Here is an 18251-nt window from a genome sequence, read left to right on the forward strand (position 1 = left end):
ACTAGCACAGCCAGGGGCCCTAGGCCTGGTCCTGGCACGGCCATGTCTGCCCCTCAATCTTGGTGATCCTGTTTGAAGGGTCCACTGCTCCTGACTGTGGAGGCCAAAAGGAGGAGCAGATGTCATGTGTGAGGACACAGAGAAAGCAGAATTGAGCTGCCTGGGTGAGCAGCAGAGAGAGGACAGCACTGCCCTACTGCAGTGTGGGAAAAGTGCATGAAACCCAGCCTGCCTGGGTGAGCCCTCCGGTCCAGAGATCAAAAGGGTGTAAAGAAGTGTTCAGAGCCAGGCGCACCCTTGGATCCTACTGGGCCCCAGGTGAAGGGCCTCTCACGCCTTCTGTGGCCAGTTCTCTTTGTGCATTTCCTGCACAGAGAGGGACACCCAAGGTCAGGGGGTTCTGGAAGCCGGTTGGTCTAATTCCTGCTCGGGAAAAGGGCACTTCTAGAACTGAGGCCGCGGGCAGTGGTTGAACAGCAGCAGGGGAGGGAGGCGGGCGGGCCCCACCCTGGCCTGTTTCCTTGGCGTGGAGGACAGGTCTGCTCACTCCACAGGGCAGGGAGCTGGGGCACAAACAGTGACCAGAGACAAGAAGGCTTGTCCCCAAGGCTTGGACAAACCCTACTCCCTCTCCTCCACAGGGCCCTGAGTGCCTCATTAGAGCCACTGGATTTTCTGGAGATTAACCATTCAGGGGTTTGAAACACAAAGGGAAATTTTGAGGCAGGGAGGCTGGTGGGAGGAGGAAGAGGAAAGAGGCAGCCTCCGGTTATGGAAAGGGAGCTTCCGCAACCACAGCCTCGGGCAGGGGGAGCGTGCAGCCCCAGGCAGAGGGGCCCAGGCAGGAGTTTGGATGTGCTGGCTCTGTGAGGGCCCCATCCCTGCAGTCGGTCAGAAATGCCCCAAAGAGCTCATTCCTAGGGAGGACTTCCCTGGGAAAGTCACACTTTGTAAGTCCGACTATTTAGTTCTATATTACTGTTTTTCCCTTTTTAATTTTCTTTGCTTTTCCTGGGTTTTTAGTAAAGTCCTGTTTAAAGGTTCTAGTCTTGACCCTGCCAAGCGGATGGTGCTGAAGGAAGATCCCCGGTCCCCCTCAGGGCCAAGGTGGGAAAGGAGGGCAGTTCCCAATCGTATCCACCTGGGGGCAGAAGGGGGACTCTGTGAGGGAGTCCAGAGAAGGTGAATATGGTGCAGCACCCCACCCCTCAATTCCACTCCCACCGACTACAACCTCAGAGGGTCAGGGTAGTTTTTCTTACAGATCCCCCTTGGGTATCAAGGACCCCAGCTGTCCTGTCACTTTACTTTGACGGAGCAGCCGTCCCTGACAACTTTCAGTCCCGGGCCAGGGCTTCTCAGAGGAGAAAAAGAAATCATTGTTACTTATCACAAAACCCACGATCACCCTAGAGTGAAGACCCTACCTCTGTGAGGCCTCCTGGACTCCCACCCCAGCACCATGCCAGAAAAAAAACTCCCTAAAAAGGTGACGTCATCCACCACGTCAGAATTTAAAAATAATTATATTAATAATAAATATGTTAAATTACATTTAAAACAATAAATAGAAAAATAAACTGATAAATAAAATCAACAGGTACAAAATGTTTCCAAATTTCAACCAAAAAAACACACAGACGACAGACGCGACAGAGGACAGAACGGGAGGGTGCTAATTGCCGTCGGGGGGCCCTTCACAGTTTACACCGCGGCTCCCTCCTCGCCTGGTCACCCTCTCCTGTCCCCAGCTCGGACACCGGGGGACTCTGCAGCTGATATCTTTGGGGACTCTGGCCAGTGCGGGAAAGCATCTGGTCCACCTCAGTGCCCTTCTGCGAAGCAGCCCGGAACCCCGGAGTGGGGGTTCGGGGCACGGGAGCGGGAGGCGGAGGCTGGGCCGGGCGGAGGAGGGGCGCCCCTACAGAGGCAGGTCGGTGCTGTTGTGCCGGGTTTTCCGGGCGGTCCCGTCGTCGCGGGGCAGCGCCCTCTGCAGGTTGGACATGGCCACGGTCTTTTTGAGGTCGATCACGGCGTAGGAGTCTGAGCTGCGGGTCGGGTGAGTGGTGGGCACAGGGGCTCGGGGGGCGGAGGGGTTCGGGGGCCCCTTGGGGCGGTCTCCACCCCAGCCCTTCAGCTCCACCTGGATGTAGTTGAGCTGCCTTGGGGGCTCCGGGCCCGGCCGGCGGAAATCAAAGTTGAAGACCCTCGGGGAGCCTCGGCGCCGGGTCAGCGGCATGGGGAAGCTGCCGTGACTGCGGAGGGCCGCCCGGGTGCTGGTGGGCTTCTGCAGTGGGGTCTCGTCCTCCTCGCCTTCTGGGAAGCCGTTGGAGGAAGGGGTGAGCCCGTCCCTGGAGTCTCCGTCATCCCCGGCCTCCTCCCCTGGCTGCGGGGCCTGGCTCTCCCACACAGGGGGCAGGGAGGGCAGGTTTTCATAGTGCAGCAGTGCAGCCCGGCGCTGGGCCAGGCCGTTCCAGCCCGGCTCCTCCGGGCTCAGTCTCCAGCCCGCCCCCGGCCGCAACCCCCCGCTGACGTTCTCATAGGTGCACTTGGGCTGGGCTTGGCACTCCGAAGGGCCCTCGTTGTTATTGTTGTGGTGGGGGGCGTCCTGCAGGCTCGGGCAGAGGCCTTGGCACTTGGTCATGTGCCGCCGAGCCGGGGTGGGGCCCAACACGAACTTCACCTGGCCCGGCTGCAGGAACACCTGTGGGTCCCGCTGGTCGGGGCCCCGGGCCTGCGGCGCGAAGGGCGCCCGGCCCTCAGGCAGGGGTTGCAGGCAGTGCCGGCTTCGGCGCTGCTCCTCCTCGCTGGCTGGCGTGTTGACGTAGGTGTGGGACTGGGCGTTACAGTCCAGGGCGGGAGAATCCAAGGGCAAGGAGGAAGCAGAGAACAGGGGACAGGATGAGAGAAGGACGCGGGAAAAGGGCTGCAGTCTCCTCCTCTTCCTTGTCCTCCAAACCTTTCAGGGAAGCGGCCTCCCTTTTCTTGGGACAGGAAGGGGTCCTATCCACTTTCTTCCCTCCCATGAGCCTCACCGGGAGGAGGTGCTGTATTTTCCCATCCTCCACCCCCACCAGACCAACAGGAAGACCCTGGGCAGCCACTTGCTCACCTGCTCATCCGGGGCAATGAGGGCATGGGTGGATTCTTCACCAAGCGAGGGGTGTCGGAGGCTGCTCGTTGAGGGGCGCCGGGGTGCTGAGAATCGGGGACCCTCTCCTGGGCAGCCAGGGAAGCCGTTGGAGAAGCTGGAGACGGTATAGCCTAGAGCTGGGCACACAGGAGACAAGCGGTCCTTAAACCACCTGGCAGCTACCTGCAGCCGTGTGTGTGGCAGCCTGGGACTCTCACAGGGAGACAGTCCCAGGATCCCCACGGGTCCACCCCACTGAACTGGCAGTCCCCACTGTCTTCACCTTGTGTCTGATCTTCAACTTCTGCCGTTCTTCTGAAAGCTCAGCTTAAACGCCACTTCCCCCATCACAGCCTTATCTGAAACACTTAAGGCACACCTTGCTGTCACTGAACTGACTCTACACTTCATTCCAGCTCTGCCAGTGAGCTCCAGGGAAGTTCCTCAAAATCAAGGACCGTGTGTCTATTTCTTCTGTCCCTCACGGGCCAGCCGATGGAGGGCAGGACACCGAGCAGGTGTTCAGTGTGATTCAGTGAATGAACAAGCAGAAACTGTGGGAACCTCTCCAGACAGCCGTGGGCAGAGATGCTGCACCAGCTGTCAGGAAAGGTATATGGGTATGACCCAGGAGACAGAAGGAAGGAAGCAAAACGGCTCCAGACTGCCGTTTCCATGGAAACCCAATGTCTTCCTGTCTGCTCCCTGACCATCCGTCAATACAAGGCTCTGGACTTCCCAGCCTCAGCTTGAGTCACCTGATTGGTCCAGGCCAGGACTTCTCCATCCCTGGGAGTTGTCTAATGATGAATAATGGTCCTGGAAGCCTGGCTCACCCAGCCACCCTCCACCTGCCTGCCTGACTCGTGCCTCCAAGACCAGCGCTCCCTGCACCTATGCTTGTGTGTGTGTTGGGGTGCTGAGGAGAGGGGTCTCCTCACCATTGGGAGGCTGGGGGGCCCGAGGGAGGTCAAGCTCAGCCGGGTGACTGTTCCGGGTGATGATGACTGGCTCTTCCATCACATTGATGCTGTTGCACTGCATCAGATCCTGGAGGAGGTTGAAGATTTCCTCAGCCCTGGAGCACTTAAATGCAAATATCCCTGAAGAAGGAGAAGAAGAAATGAGGCTCCTCTGACCCTGCATCCTATAGGGGAGGACCAGAGAGGCTTAAAGGATGCACAGAGTTCAGGAAATGTCCCTGAACTTCAGTCCCAGGCCTGAGGGGTTAGGGTTAGCATACCAACTGTTCTTCACACACTCTCCAACATCCAAGAGCCCTGGGAGGAGCCGGCCCAAGGCCTTCACTCCCCTCCCCCAACACACACTATCCATTACCATCATCTTAAGATCTAGCACGCTGTGCTTCGTCGCTCAGTTGTGTCCGACTCTGTGACTCCAGGGACTGTAGCCCCCCTGGCCTCTCTGTCCATGGGGATTCTCCAGGCAAGAATACTGGAGTGGGTTGCCATACCCTCCTCCAGGGTATCTTCCCAACCCAGGGATCGAACCCAGGCTTCCCACATTGCAAGCAGATTCTTTACTGTCTGAGCCATAAGATCTGGTACTTCAACTATATTCCTCTGAGGTTAAATCATTTTCATAAGGATGTGTGTCCACAGGGGTGAAGGAAAGTGAAGTAAAAAATCAAAGTGGAAAGAATGGTGTCAGATGAGTGACCCTCCACCTCACCTGCTACCCCTTGCTCTCCAGAAAAAAAGGGCTCTGCCAGGGCCCCAGCCCTCAGCTCTATGCCCAACAGTCTCTAAGCTCTTTGAGGGTGGGAGGGTCTGTCCTGTTCACTGTCTGTTCACTGTATACTTAGCCCAGTGCCTGGCCAGACAGTGACTACTGTGTACGGGCTTCTGACTTCACAGAGCTTGAACTCTGGTATAGAAAGGAAGGATGGGCCATCTAGCTAAAGGACAACTATGGCATGGCAACAATTGTGGCTCCTCCATGCGGGTACCTTACAGTCCCTCAGACTCCAAGGCAGCAACGCATGGTCCTCAGCAGGATTGGGCTGAGGATGCATGACTCAAGGAATCCAAAGATGTCCTTGGGGTGTTGGGCCAGCCTGGGATTCTGCATCCTCCTTTGTAACAGTGGGGATCAGGACTCAGGGAAGCTACTTGGGATGTGCATGTGGGTATCCACACAAAGACAAACTAAGCTGGGGTGTCAGGTCTGCAGGAATGGAGTGAAAAGGGTAGAAGGGAGGAGAAGAAACAGGACTATTCTTTCCTCATTCTATTCTATTACATCTCATTCCAAGATATGTCAAGGGCTTAGAAAAGGCTGAGAACGACTGGAGTTTTAGAAGAACCCTGTGTTGGGATCTATGGTGCTCCTTTGAGATCCCCAGTTTGGATTAAACCCTACCAGGAGCAGAGAGGCCCCTTCCTCCCCTCTCGCTGCTCAGCCAGTGTTATCTGCCTCTGCCTCTTGAGTTCTACAGTAAGGTGCGTGGAGGGGAGGGCTCCCCCGCCCACTGCAGCCACAGAGACGCACTGCTGTGCTTGCGGCCTCATTGGAGGAGCTCGCTAGTTCCATCACTGCCATCACAGCCCCACACTGCACTGAACACAATCCCGTGGGGGGATTCCTTCTGGCAGCTCAGCTCGAAGACAAGCCCAGACCATACCCGCCCTTCAAAGAGCAATGGCTGGCCCCAGACTTAACATCATGGAACAACCCACTCGTCCCTGACCTCCAGCTGCAGGGAGAAAGGGGAGGAAGGCTGAATATATCACACTCCACTGCCCACAGGTGACGGGAGACAAAGATTAACCTTGTGAGGGTTACTCCGTACACTGTGGACCTCTCCGAATTTATCATTCTCACCCCGCGCAGGCCCAAGGCAGCAAGTGTTCCTGCCTGACCTTTCATTATACACAGGGACCTGGGCATATGATGTGGGGCTGTTTGCTCTTACTGAGGGAGCAACAGGGACCCTGAAACTAGAGTAATGAAGGGAGGAGCTTGCTTTCCCACTCAGGCACTGCCTGGGACCACTGCCTGCTTCCCATGGGTTGTGCAACAAATGCCCCCACAAAGCCACCCAGGCTGGAGCTACAGTGACTGAAGAAGCACTGGCCTGGGAGTCCACTTAGTTCTGTGCGCCCTTGGCCATGACCCTTCCCTTCTTTGGGCAACACCTGCCAAGTCAACAGACATCCCTACTGACCTTCCAGCTGCGACTTCCGGCCACAGAACCTGTTCCCCATGGACAAGTCCCCATCCCAGGGTGGGGCAGGGGCTGGTACTCACCCTGGCCAGTCTGACACCGGCGGCCACTCTCAAAAGAGAAGAGGTTGGAGTCGTAGCCATAGCGCCGCAGGCAGAGGTAAGGCCAGCGGACAGCCTCGCGCCGATGCAGGTGCAGCACCAGCTCGCTCTGGGTCAGCTCCATCACTCCGGAGCCCAGCTCCACGCCCTCATCATCCACGTTCGTCACCTGGCAGGGGCAAGGGACAGAGGGGTCAATGACTGAGCCCCTCAAGTGTGTGTCTGGGTCCGCAAGCCACTAGGAACGCCACACGATTACTGGGACACGGATGAGGCAGTGTCAGTGACCCAAGACAATTCTCTAGGCTTTAGTTGTGTCATTTGGGCAGTGCAGGGAGGGGTAGTGAGTTGACCCCTAAGGTCAGATAGTTAGACATCCAAGGTTAGATGACTCCAAATGGTCCATGGCTAGTATACAAGGACCAGATGTTAATGCGAGAAAAGGCTTCATTGTGAATTAAACATCCTAAGTCCCGGGGAGAGTCAAATCCAGGCAGAATAAATACAAAGGCCTCCACCCTCTCCCCCAACTGAAGGACCTTACTGAGGGCTCCCTCTTCTGGTGAGCGAGAGAAACCTGGGCTTCAAGATGTGGGGGTGAGGAGGAGGCGCCCCCTACAGGAAGTGGAAGGAGTGGGGTGTGCACACAGGTCCATTGGGCCTGGCCTCAGCCTCCTAAAGCAAGCAGCAAACTTAACATTGCAGACTTTTGTTGTTTAAAGATACACTGACAGGAGTGAACATCGTGCTGAAAGCACAATCTTTACTACTCTCAGCATTTCTTCATTCTTAGTAAGACTAAGAGCTGCAAAAACGGCAATGGACTGAGCCTGTTTTCCTTGGGCCTGCTCAGAGATCCTGAGCTTGAGAATTCTTAATAAGTCTTAAAAAGCCCACAGCCTCAGGAGGTCATTCCACCTTCTCTAGGCAGGCAACTTGACAGCTTGGGCAGAACCCAGGAGGCCATTCTGGGTATGCGGGAAAGGAGGGGGCTGTGGGTACCTTGAACTTGGTGGGGTGGTTGTCTGAGACGCTGTCTCGGTTCAGGCAGCTGCAGCAGCTCCCCATGGTGTCAGAGCAGCCTGCCTGCCCTAGGGGAAAACAAAGGACAGTAAAATCATCACAGCCAGCTCCCCAAAGCCCTGCTCTGGAGAACTCTGGCAGAACCAACCCGCTGTGATCACCTACTCTGTCCAAGACTCACAGTCCCTTCCTCAAGGAATTCACACTCTCAATCCAGGGCCAGACACACACTGGATAAACATTAACTCAAGTTAGCATGTGTTAAGGATTAATGCTGATGGGGGGATGGAGAGAGCTTCTCAGGGGTAACATTTGACCTGGACCTTGAGAAGTATGTAGGATTCTGACTGACGTATGATAGCGAAGGGCAGCTTGGGCAGCATAAAAAACATGGCTAAAAGGAGGGACCTAGAGGAACGGATCTGCATCAGGAGCTGGGTGCCAGCCGGGGGCCTCATCCAGATTCAGCAAAGAAACTGTAGGTGGGGAGTCCCAGACACTTTGGCCTGGAACTTTCTCCTGTTCCTCCTGTCCCACCTCACTCAGATCCTCTCTTTTCCTTTCCTACCACCACCCCAACATCTCAGTTCAGTTGCTCAGTTGTGTCTGACTCTTTGCGACCCCATGGACTGCAGCATGCCAGGCTTTCTTGTCCATCACCAACTCCCAGAGCTTGCTCAAACTCATGTCCGTTGAGTCAGTGATAGCATCCAACCATCTTAACTTTTGTCATCCCCTTCTCCTCCTGCCTTCAATCTTTCCCAGCATCAGGGTCTTTTCCAATGAGTCAGTTCTTTGCATCAGGTGGCCAAAGTACTGGAGCTTCAGCTTCAGTCCTTTCAATGAATATTCAGGGTTGATATCCTTTAGGATTGACTGATTTGATCTCCTTGCAGTCCAAGGGACTCTCAAGAGTTTTCTCCAACGCCACAGTTCAAAAGCATCAATTTTTCGGTGCTCAGCTTTCTTTACGATCCAACTCTCACATCCATACATGACTACTGGAAAAAGCACAGCTTTGACTAGATGGACCTTTGTCGGCAAAGTAATGTCTCTGCTTTTTAATATGCTGTCTAGGTTGGTCAAGGCTTTTCTTCCAAGGAGCAAGTGTCTTTTAATCTCATGGCTGCAGTCTCCATCTGCAGTGATTTTGGAGCCCAAGAAAATAAAGTCTGTCACTGTTTTTACTGTTTCCCCATCTATTTGCCATGAAATGATGGGACTGGATGCCATGATCTTCGTCTTGTGAATGTTGAATTTTAAGCCAACTTTTTCACTCTCCTGTTGCACTTTCATCAAGAGGCTCTTTAGTTCCTCTTCACTTTCTGCCATAAGGGTGGCATCATCTGCATATCTGAGGTTATAACATCTATCTCAAATTTATTTTTGATGTTCTCTTCAAATGAGATGTTATGTTATGGTTAAGAGATACATTCAGATGATAGAAATTGAAAACAGACCACTATTTTCATAACCTTGAGTAGGCATTTCTTCATTAAAAAAACAAACACTCAGTTTGCTCCCCTTTGTCCAAACGGGAGACCAGAGGCCTTATTATCTGGCTTTTCCCTCTCGGATTACGGCACTCAAATTAGACGTCACAACATTTGGGCCTGTGGCTAGAATGGAGATGACACCACCAGGCTACAGTGACCTAAGGGAGCAAGCAAACCCATGGACCAATCCCAACCAGAAATTATGGGTTTGCAACTTGCTGCAAGAAATGAATCAGTAGGACTAGATACCTTCTAGAACTCCCATTGAAAGTGTAAAGTCTTGAACAATCCTGACCGGCACCCTCAATTCCTCCCAACTTGGGAAATTCTAGAAAAGTGGCTCCTATACACAGGTCTCACCTCACCCAGGCCATCGGAGAGCTGACCATGGGAGGGGCATGGGGAAGGACCCCCACTTTATTCCCCCTGTTCTTGGTGGGGTGGCATGGCAAGCAGTCTGCAGAGAAGTCACTTGGATCTCCCTGGGATACACCTGGGGCTCACCTAGCACAGGAGACAGAGACCACAGGTTAGTGGAAAATTTCTAGCCTCACCCCTTAATTGTTAATGAAACTGACTTGCTGTCAGTCCATCCCACCGGGATATCCATTCCAGGCTCTAACGGGATATAAATGCCAGTGAAGAAAGATCAAGGCCAAAGGGACCATAAATTCTAAGCCCCATAGGCCCTGAGAGGGAAAGACTCCCCTGGAAACAGTGACTTTGAAGTCCGAGAGAGGCCAGAACATTTTAAGTCACTTCTAGACCCTCTCTGAATCCTGTTACAACCAATACCAAGATCATCACCTTACCTTTGCAGAGAACTTGAACTCTACAGAGAGCTCTCTCAAGAAGACACGAAGATGTATTGGAAAGCGCAATGGCTTAAGATTCAGGAAACCAATATTCTAGTTTTTATGTTCCTGCTAAGTATCAGAGAGAGTCTGCCAAGCAGATCCTCCATCGCCACCCACAACTCCCACACCAACGTCTTTAAGGGAAACAGCTTTCCAGTTTTTGCGGGAAACAGCTGTAAACTATGGAGCTTCACCTCTAGAAGTAAGTACATAGGACAAACACCACTAAAATCAACATTTTCCTCTTCTAGGACAAGCTCCTTCAGTCTCACATTTGGAACCTTGATAGACTTTCTGTTCTCCAAGCTCCAAAAGGCCTATAATTTAACACAAATGCTATCACCCAAAATTTCAGTAATGTGAGCCCTAGGTGGACAAGTCAACAAGCCAGGACCCTGGAGATCCCTGAAATCCCACCCTCCTGCTCTGGAAAAACAAGGTCATTTCCCAGGGCCCCAGGTGCTCTGCATCTTGGGGTACTTTCCAGGTAAAAGGACCCCTGCCCTCTGTCTGGCCTACTCTCTGGAAGGGGCAGCGGGCTGAGGAAGATGTGCACAGCTTGGTAAAGACGGGCAGCTGGGTAAATACTGGGGCTTGAGCCACCAACAGGGAGTCTGGGGGTGAAGCCAAGAACGGCAGGGTGCAAGATGAGGGAGGACGCTGCATCTTTTCCTATTTCCTTCACTGCTCTTAAAGATACCAGGACATATGACAGCCCAGCTAAAGGGGTGACATCGGGTGACAGGAGGAGAAGGCTCTGCTCTGAGACAGGTGTGGACTGGGAGTAGGAGTTTGAGGTTATGGCGGTTCAAAACGTGTGAGATGGATTGGGGAAAGGTGGATAAATGCTTTGGATTTGAGCACGGTGCAAGGAGAATGGAGGAGCATGAAGACTCAGAGGAATTTCAGGACGGTGGAAGCATCTGGATTCATCCCAGAGAGAATGGTGGTTCTGGGGGCGTAGCAGGGGAATTTGCAGGAGACAGGGGTTCTCGGGACTCCAGGACACGCGAAGGTGTGTCGGGGGTGGGGATAGGGTGGTTCTGGGAGGTTAGAGGCAGATTTAGGTAACAGAGTTGACGGGAATTTCTAGATGCCGGGAAGGAATAGGGGAGGTCAGGGCCGCGCGTAGTCCCTAGATCCCCGCCCCCAGCCCCGGGGCTCCACCGCCCGCCCTCCCGGTACTTCCTCGGGAGGGAGCGGCGACTGCGGCGAGGCGCGGTGCGGCCTCGGTGGAGCCGCCTCGTCCCAGCCCCGCCGCACCCCGACTCACATCGCCCCGCGGCCCGGGCGGCGCCGGGCCCCGCTCCCGGGTCCCGCTGCAGCAGCCGCCGCCCGCCCGGAGCTAAGGCCTCCCCGCCCCGCGGCGGCGGGGTCGGAGGTCACCGGCTGCACCAACGAGACGCTGCGGGCAGGCGGACCCGATCGGGGGCGACCGGCGCGCAGCCTAGAAGGTCCCTTTGGAGGACTTTGCAGTACCGAGCAGGGAGCATGCGCAGACGCCAGAGGGCGCTCCGGGCCAGCGGCAGAGCTGGCCTAGCGGGGGCGGGGCGGAGCCTGGGGCGGGGGCGGGGCTCAGGGCGGGGCTGAGGGGACGAGAGGTGGGACCAAAGGTTTCCACTCCCAGGATCAGAAGAAGGACCGGAGCCGGGGGCGGGACCCGGGAGAAACACGAAGGATGGGGGAGGAACTTGAAGGGATGGAACAAGGGACCCAAGAAAGGGGCTGGGGACAAGGGGGAGGGAACTAGGTAGGGGTGGGGACACACAGACAAGGGCGGGCCTAGGAGACCAGAAGGAAGGTCTGGGGGGACCTGCAGGCTTCGAAAGGTGTTCTGTTCAGCGATTGCTTGAGGACCCGGCATAACGATGGCTCCTGGGTGTCTGCTCAGCACCCGCAGAGATGCGGTTCCAGGACTAAGCCGACGGGCGTGGGGGCAGTGGAGCCTGCACCGTTTTCACCCGAGATCCCTCAAATGCCTTCCTTCACGTAGCAGCTCTAGGCCCCTCCCCGAGCCGTCGGGCCCTACCAGCCCGGGAGAGGTGGACGGGGCCCGCGGGGCGGGGAGGGGGTTGCTGGGAGAGGAAGGGCCGCGCTCCCGGGGGCGGGCAGAGGCGGGCGCCTAGATCTGGAGGTGGAGACTGGGTGAGGGGCCCGACCGCGGCGTCTGTCCAGAACCGCCCAGACACCAGCGCTCAGCAAGGGTGAGACCCCAGCGGAGTCCCGTCCCCTCTCCTAAACTTCAGCAGCCGGACTGGGAACCCCAACTGACGGGAACCACACCGCGTCCCGCTTCGGAGGTGGGCCCCGAGAAACCCAAGAAAAAACTTGGGGATCTGTCAAGAGGGCATTTGGCAGGGCCAGAAACTTCTCGAACCTTTCTTCCTCTCACTGTCCGGGGAAATCTTTCATCCCTTACACCCCACCCCCCAACTTCCCAATCCCTAGCCTCTGCCCTTCAGGAAAGTAGAACTCCTGAGCCCGTTTACACCTGCGCCCGACGGGGAGGGGGTTCAGTCTTGTCTTATTTGTAAAGGGGGGAGGAGAATTCTGGAAGGAATCCAGCATGTTAGTAAGATGGAGTCCAGTGCTAAGTGAACGTGGAGTTATGCAGTCCTGGGGTGGGGACTGAGGGTGAGGCGTGAAGACTGATTTCTGAGCGTTGGTCCTGTGTGAGACGATTTCATGCAAACTAGAACCTGGAAAAGAGGGTCTCAGTCCCCTCCTGGCCCTGAGTGTGAACAGCCCATCCTGGCTGCTTTCCACAGGAAAGCTGACCTGGGGGAAAGAACAGGAAGGGAGCTGATGGGTGTGGGGCCAGGAAGCTGGGAAGGGTGGCAGACAGGAGGGCTCGGGGCTGGGAAGCCATAGAATTTTTATGGTCCAAACCCTGTACCCAGCCCTAAAGCTGGGTCTTACGGAGGCTAGGTATTTGATGATCCCTTCTGGTGCCCTGCTGCCATCCCAGCTCTCAAACGCAACTTCCTCCTCTAAAGCTTCCCTTAGCCTTCTCATGTGACTAATTTCTAATGTAACTAACTTCTCAGGCAAGTTAGTTAACCTCAGTTTGTTTCAACCGCAAAATGGGATAATGGAAACTACTTCACAGGATTGTTGTGAGGATGGATTATGTAAGATGCTAGAAAAGTCTCTGCATGCAGTGGGTGCTAAATCGCTTCAGTGGGTTGCCATGCCTTCCTCCAGGGGATCTTCCCCACCCAGGGATTGGACCCGAGTCTCCTCTGACTCCTGCATTGGCAAGGGGCTTCTTTACCACTAGCACCACCCTGGAAGCCCCAGAAAAGTATCTGGCACAGAGTAAATATTCTAGAAAAGTTTTTTTTTTTTTTCTTCCTAGGATGCTGTGTCTATCTGCCCAGAATCCTGGCCCCTTGCTGGCTGGTTTCATCGATGCCTGACCCAGTAGACAATGAGCTTGTTGTGGGCAGGGCTCATCCCTTTACCACTTCAGTAGTCACCTCCCATCTCCAAGATAATGTAGCCATAGCAGGGCTCACCCAGAGGAGGGCTGAAGAATTGCACTTAGAATTATCCAGTGAAGTTGCTACTAGAGATACACGATAGAAGCATAGGATTTTCATATGTCCTGGAAGAGCTGATAGACCAGATGAGGAGCTGAGAGAGGCACAGCGGGCAAAGAGGAACATTAGGTGAGAAATCTGGGGACACTCACTGTACCTATTTCTGGAGCATAGGGGAAGGTGAGCTGGTATGGGCTGGAGAGGCTAAGAAGGGTCTCCTGGTGAAGTGGTTCTTTCATCTGGCTGAAGCCTACAGCGGTAGAAGTGGGGAGAGATGAGGAAGCAGGCTTCCTGGGTGCTGAGTGCCCAGTGAGGAACAGTGGGAGTTATGACTGGGGAGGTGGGGAACAGGGGCCAGTCTACCCAAAGGCTCACGGAGAAAGCGGCTTGTCTCCCTCTTCCATTATAGGCCTCTGCTTTCCTCCATCCCAATGCTGGGAGACCTAGAGTTGGAGCTTCAGAAACTCCGGAGCTGAAAGCTTTGGCCTCAAGATCTGACTCTGCCATTTACTAGCTTTGTGACCTTGAGCAGACCACTTACACTTACTGAGCCTCAGTTGGGCCATCTGTAAAATGGTGACCAGAATACTACCTAACTCATGTCGTTGATGGGAGGACTGAAGGAGATAACGCCTGTAAAGCACGTAGCCTGCCTAGTGCATTGTTATGGTCAGATAAATGGGAGGCCTCTTGCTGTTTTCTGTGCAGACTTTACCACCAATGTCACTGCTGAATTCTGGCTGGCCCCACCGAGTAAAGAGGCTGGACTCTCCGGAGCTGAATCCACCAGTCAACTCAGACAGCAACCCAGACCACATGCCCAAGGAGGATCCTGAGGAGACTTCTGCTCAGGTGGGAGGAGTCCTGCCCTTCCCTCTGAGATTGACATCCACTTCATCCTTTGGACCTCTTCCCATTTCCACCCAGTGGGAGGTAGTTGGCCTTTGTGTCCAGCTTCTTGCAGCCCTTTTCCTTTGCAGGAATCCCTGTTCCTATAGCCCCCTCAGAACACAGGGGTTCAACTTCTCTGTCTTATTTTTTTTTTTCCAATTTGGTTGTGCTGTACAGCTTGTAGAATCTTAGTTCCCCAACCAGGGATTGAACCTGGGACCTTGGCAATGAAAGCGCAGAGTCCTAACCACTGGACCACAAGGAAATTCTTCAACTTCCTTAAACTTATTCACACATATACATGAATTCTTTCCTACGGGGCTTATGTTGCCAAAGCAGAACCTAGGGGGTTTGGCCCTAAGGAGTGAAGGGGGTGATTTCAAGCATAAGAAGGGAAGATGTTTTGGGGTGTGTCCCGCTAACTTGCCTCAGTGAGACCACAAACACGAGAATGGATCAAATGTCTTTGTGATCTTGAAGGAAGATTCTCCAAATTCAGGAGAGGGTGGACATTGTTCTGGATTGATGAAGAGGTGGCAATGAAGGCGGGAGGGCGGAAGGGGAGGGAAGGACAAACCAAGCTCTGCCCTTCTCCCTTTGCTGTGTTTCCTCAGGATCCTGAAGTTCTGAGCTGGGGGCACCCTGGCCTGGATACCACCCCAGCCCCCAGTTGGCCTGGGCTCCGGAGCCTCCTGCAGCAGCTCCCTCCACAGGACAGCGATGTGGGCCTCCCTCTCCCCAGCTTTCCTCTCTCTTGCCTCCCTCTCTTTACTTACTGTGGGAAGAAGCAAGGTACAGAAGGGAGGGAGGCACAAATTTACGGCCAAGATATGCCACTAATTGGGGGAAGTCATCCCCCCACCCCTGGCCTAAGCTTTCAGGTCTACACAATGTGGGCAGTGACATCCGCTCTTCCCACCACCATGCTTAGCTGAAGAGCAAATGAGAAAATGAACATGACCAGCTTTTGAACCTGATAATGGAATGTACAAATGTAGAGCGTATGGTGGTTAAGTATTTATTGAGGCCCCTGTGTGCCCAGCCTAAAGGCTTACAATTCAGTTGGGGAGGCCAGGCAGGAGAATATGGAATAGGGGAAATCCAGTGGGAAGTGACATTGAGCTACAGCTCATTGGGAGCCAGGATCTAAATACTGGGTTGGCCAAAAAGTCCATTTGGGTTCTTCCATTCGATGTTACGGAAAATCCTGAATGAACATTTTGGCCAACCCAGTACAGGAAGATGGGCTAAGTGCAGGGGCCGTCAGGACCTGAGCGATCACCATTCCTTTGGGAAATGGGGAAATGAGAGGTAGATGTACTCCACCTCTCTGCCATCTCCTCAGTGCTCATCTGAGCTGTTATTTCCTGCAGCTCCTTGAGGTTTTACAGTCTTTCCTTGACCAAACAACTAAACCTCCTCTCTCCAGTCAAACTTCAATCTTGCCTGCTGGGGCTCTCCCAGTTACGTGGACACCTATTTCTGCAGGAGCGCTACTGCCTGGCCCTTGGGGAGGAGGAGCTGGCCGAGCTGCGGCTCTTCTGTGCCCAACGGAGGCGGGAGGCCCTGGGACAGGGGGTGGCCCGCCTGGTACCTCTCAAGCTTGAAGAATGCACCTGTGAAAATGTATGTAACACCCGACCTGGCTACCATATTCCCCTTCCTCCTCTCTTTGCCCTCTCACTGCTGCAGAAGGGGATGGTTTTGGGGACTTTGGAGAGGAAAAGGGGTTTGGGGATTGACAGTTTGGCAACATTCAGGAAAAAGGGAAACCAAATGTAGGGCTTCTTGGTGGAGCCTGCAGTGGAGGTGGGCTTGCTGGAGGTGTGGGAAGAACAGTTAGTTTTGGGGTTGGGATGGAAGAGCTTGGAGGGTGCATATGCAGCCTGTGACCAGCCCAGCACCCACGCCCTGCAGTGCAGGCAGCGGCTGAGGCCAGGGGAGTACGGAGTGTTTGCAGCTCGGGCAGGAAAGCGGCACTGCTGGCACCGGGCTTGCTTTGCCTGCCAGGCCTGTGGCCAGGCCCTGATCAACCTCATCTACTTCTACCACAATGGGCGTCTTTACTGTGGCCGTCATCACGCAGAGCTGTTGCGGCCTCGCTGCCCGGCTTGTGACCAGGTACAACCTTGAAGGGAGGGGCTGGAGGGGGTCTGCCCAGGGTTAAGAGTGGCAGGGTGCAAGGGGACGCCTCTTTCAGTACCACGGACTCGGGAACAGAGAACTGGAAACCAGCCTGGGACTTCTGTATTTGCCCTGCTCTGACTTTTGAGCTCTGGGCACCTGGGACCCGTTGCCTTTTTGCCCTCCCCCACCGCAAGCAGAGTCCCCCCAATTTTCTTGGGCTGAACCCCTCCAGAGCAGGGACTCTAGGATAGACGATCATCTCAGTACGCTAGTGCTGTGCCTGGTCCAGCGAGGAACTCGTTCAGTGTCTGCACAAGAGGCAGTATGGAAACCTGGGTTGGGCGTCCAGGCGACCCGGGTCGCACTTCTTCAGGATGTGCCACCTGCTAGCTGGGGGATCCTGGCTAAGCCAATCAGCCCTCCCCGCGTCCGAGAGTGTTTGAGTAGATCAAATGGGAATGTCTGTAGACGTGCTTTAGCGTCACCTGGGTATAAGGCGTGGTTATTGGATGAATGAATGAGTGAATGAATGAATGAACCGTTCCCCTCTCCCTCTCTCAGCTGATTTTCTCCCGGCGCTGCACCGAGGCCGAGGGACGGCACTGGCACGAAAACCACTTCTGCTGCCAGGACTGCGCCGGGCCCTTGGGCGGGGGACGTTATGCCCTGCCGGGGGGCGGCCCCTGCTGCCCCAGCTGCTTTGAGCGTCGCTATTCGGATGCGGGTTCGAGTCCGGCCCCGACACTGGAAAGCAGGGCGTCCCCGGGTAAGGGAAGAGAAGGTGAAGATCAAAGGGGAAGGGGGCAGCGGCTTGGGCTGGGCTGAGGGGGGTGGTTCTCCCGGGTTGGGACCCTCACCCCGGTCCCACGCCGTCCCGCCCCTCCAGCAGCGCCCCCGCGCCCCCCACCGCACCCCCAGACCCGAGCTTCGGGGCCCGCAGCTCTCACCGCGCGTCCCTGGCCGGCGCGCTCCGAGGGCCTCCAGAACCCACCCCGCGCCGCCGTTGGGGCTGCGGCGCGGGACTCGCTCCTGGGCTGGGGCCGCGGCCGCCCTCTGCTGGGCGGAGGCGGGGAGGGGCGGGAGCCGGGAGCGGACCCACAGCGGCGGCGCGCACGGCTCGGGGCGGGGCGGGAGGCTGGGCCCGGACTGGGACTGGCTTCTGACCACTGCCCCGCCCGAATCTGGGAGAAGGAGACTCGCGGCTCTGAGATGGGCGTTTCTGACCCCGCCCGGAACAGGAGAGGAGGGGCTCTGCAGAGTTGGAGATCCGGACTGCGCCCAGCCGAACACCGCGATCATCTCCCGGGCAACCCTTCTCGCCACTGCCGCCAGCTCCAGTCTGGAAACACGGAGCAGGATGCTTGGATCCAGCGCAGAGCAGGAGTATCGAGCTGGGGACCACACGGAGTCACGCCAAGGGCAAGCGCAGGGCCGCCTAGAGACGCCCCTTGATCCCAAGGAGGATGCTCCCTGTCCCACCTGCTCCTCTTCCTCTGAGTCGGAACCCGAAGGCTTTTTCTTAGGCCAGCGCCTTCCCCGGCCTTGGGAGACCCCCGGCCCCTTTCCGAACTGAGGACAGCGACACCTCCAGGAGGCACTGTACCATTTGCTAGTGGCGCAGCCTGGAGAAAGGGGGGCTTGGGGGGTGGGGGGTGGGTGGGATCTGTAAGGCGACGGAGAGCGAGGCTCTCCTACCCCTCTAAGTCCTAGACTGAATGCCATCAGGACCAAGTCTGGGGAGGGGCGGCGAGATGACAGGTTTGAGTGCTTCCTCTCAGCCCGCGCACTTTATGACTCTTCATGGAGGCTCTCGGAGAAGCCCATTCCTCAAAGCTACGCATCCCCAGCTGAGTGCCCCTGCCCCACCCCCACAGGCTGGGCGGCCCCATCCCCA

The 18251-nt window shown here is 55.7% G+C and overlaps 2 protein-coding genes across 6 annotated transcripts; one reads left to right on the plus strand and one right to left on the minus strand.

Moving 5' to 3' along the window:
• Positions 1 to 1507: 1507 nt before the first annotated feature.
• On the minus strand, positions 1508 to 11130 carry FRS3 (fibroblast growth factor receptor substrate 3). 5 transcript variants are annotated; one of them, XM_061146686.1, is made up of 7 exons: positions 11071 to 11130; positions 9301 to 9444; positions 7424 to 7512; positions 6404 to 6590; positions 4075 to 4236; positions 3113 to 3270; positions 1508 to 2836 (listed from the first exon to the last, which is right to left on the minus strand). In XM_061146686.1, the coding sequence occupies exons 3-7, from the start codon at positions 7487 to 7489 to the stop codon at positions 1922 to 1924; spliced, it is 1488 nt and encodes a 495-aa protein (XP_061002669.1). In that variant the 5' UTR covers positions 7490 to 7512; positions 9301 to 9444; positions 11071 to 11130; the 3' UTR covers positions 1508 to 1921. The 5 variants fall into 5 exon arrangements, with proteins under 5 accessions (XP_061002669.1, XP_061002671.1, XP_061002668.1 ...); XM_061146688.1 differs by lacking the exon at positions 11071 to 11130 and adding an exon at positions 9753 to 10910 and having other exon boundaries at positions 9306 to 9444; XM_061146685.1 differs by lacking the exon at positions 11071 to 11130 and adding an exon at positions 9753 to 10910.
• Positions 11131 to 11606: 476 nt separating this feature from the next.
• Positions 11607 to 17996, plus strand: PRICKLE4 (prickle planar cell polarity protein 4). Its single transcript, XM_061146691.1, has 7 exons — positions 11607 to 12097; positions 14048 to 14191; positions 14845 to 14952; positions 15719 to 15856; positions 16148 to 16351; positions 16919 to 17123; positions 17596 to 17996. Exons 2-7 carry the CDS (start codon positions 14060 to 14062, stop codon positions 17928 to 17930), a joined length of 1122 nt encoding a protein of 373 aa, XP_061002674.1. The 5' UTR covers positions 11607 to 12097; positions 14048 to 14059; the 3' UTR covers positions 17931 to 17996.
• The last annotated feature ends 255 nt before the right edge of the window (positions 17997 to 18251 follow it).

The sequence above is a fragment of the Dama dama genome, chromosome 7 (genome assembly GCF_033118175.1).
Source record: "Dama dama isolate Ldn47 chromosome 7, ASM3311817v1, whole genome shotgun sequence".
NCBI classification, from domain to species: Eukaryota; Metazoa; Chordata; class Mammalia; order Artiodactyla; family Cervidae; genus Dama; species Dama dama.

Excerpts from the sequence above, each read along its gene's own strand:
- FRS3 (XM_061146686.1), bottom strand. The coding sequence starts at position 7,489 with ATGGGGAGCTGCTGCAGCTGCCTGAACCGAGACAGCGTCTCAGACAAC. Across the intron at positions 6,591-7,423 it reads ACCACCCCACCAAGTTCAAG|GTGACGAACGTGGATGATGA; the intron begins GTACCCACAGCC and ends TGCCCCTGCCAG. Across the intron at positions 4,237-6,403 it reads CCGGTGTCAGACTGGCCAGG|GGATATTTGCATTTAAGTGC; the intron begins GTGAGTACCAGC and ends CTCCTTCTTCAG.
- PRICKLE4 (XM_061146691.1), top strand. The coding sequence starts at position 14,060 with ATGTCACTGCTGAATTCTGGCTGGCCCCACCGAGTAAAGAGGCTGGAC. Across the intron at positions 14,953-15,718 it reads TCCCTCCACAGGACAGCGAT|GAGCGCTACTGCCTGGCCCT; the intron begins GTGGGCCTCCCT and ends CTATTTCTGCAG. Across the intron at positions 16,352-16,918 it reads GCTGCCCGGCTTGTGACCAG|CTGATTTTCTCCCGGCGCTG; the intron begins GTACAACCTTGA and ends TCCCTCTCTCAG.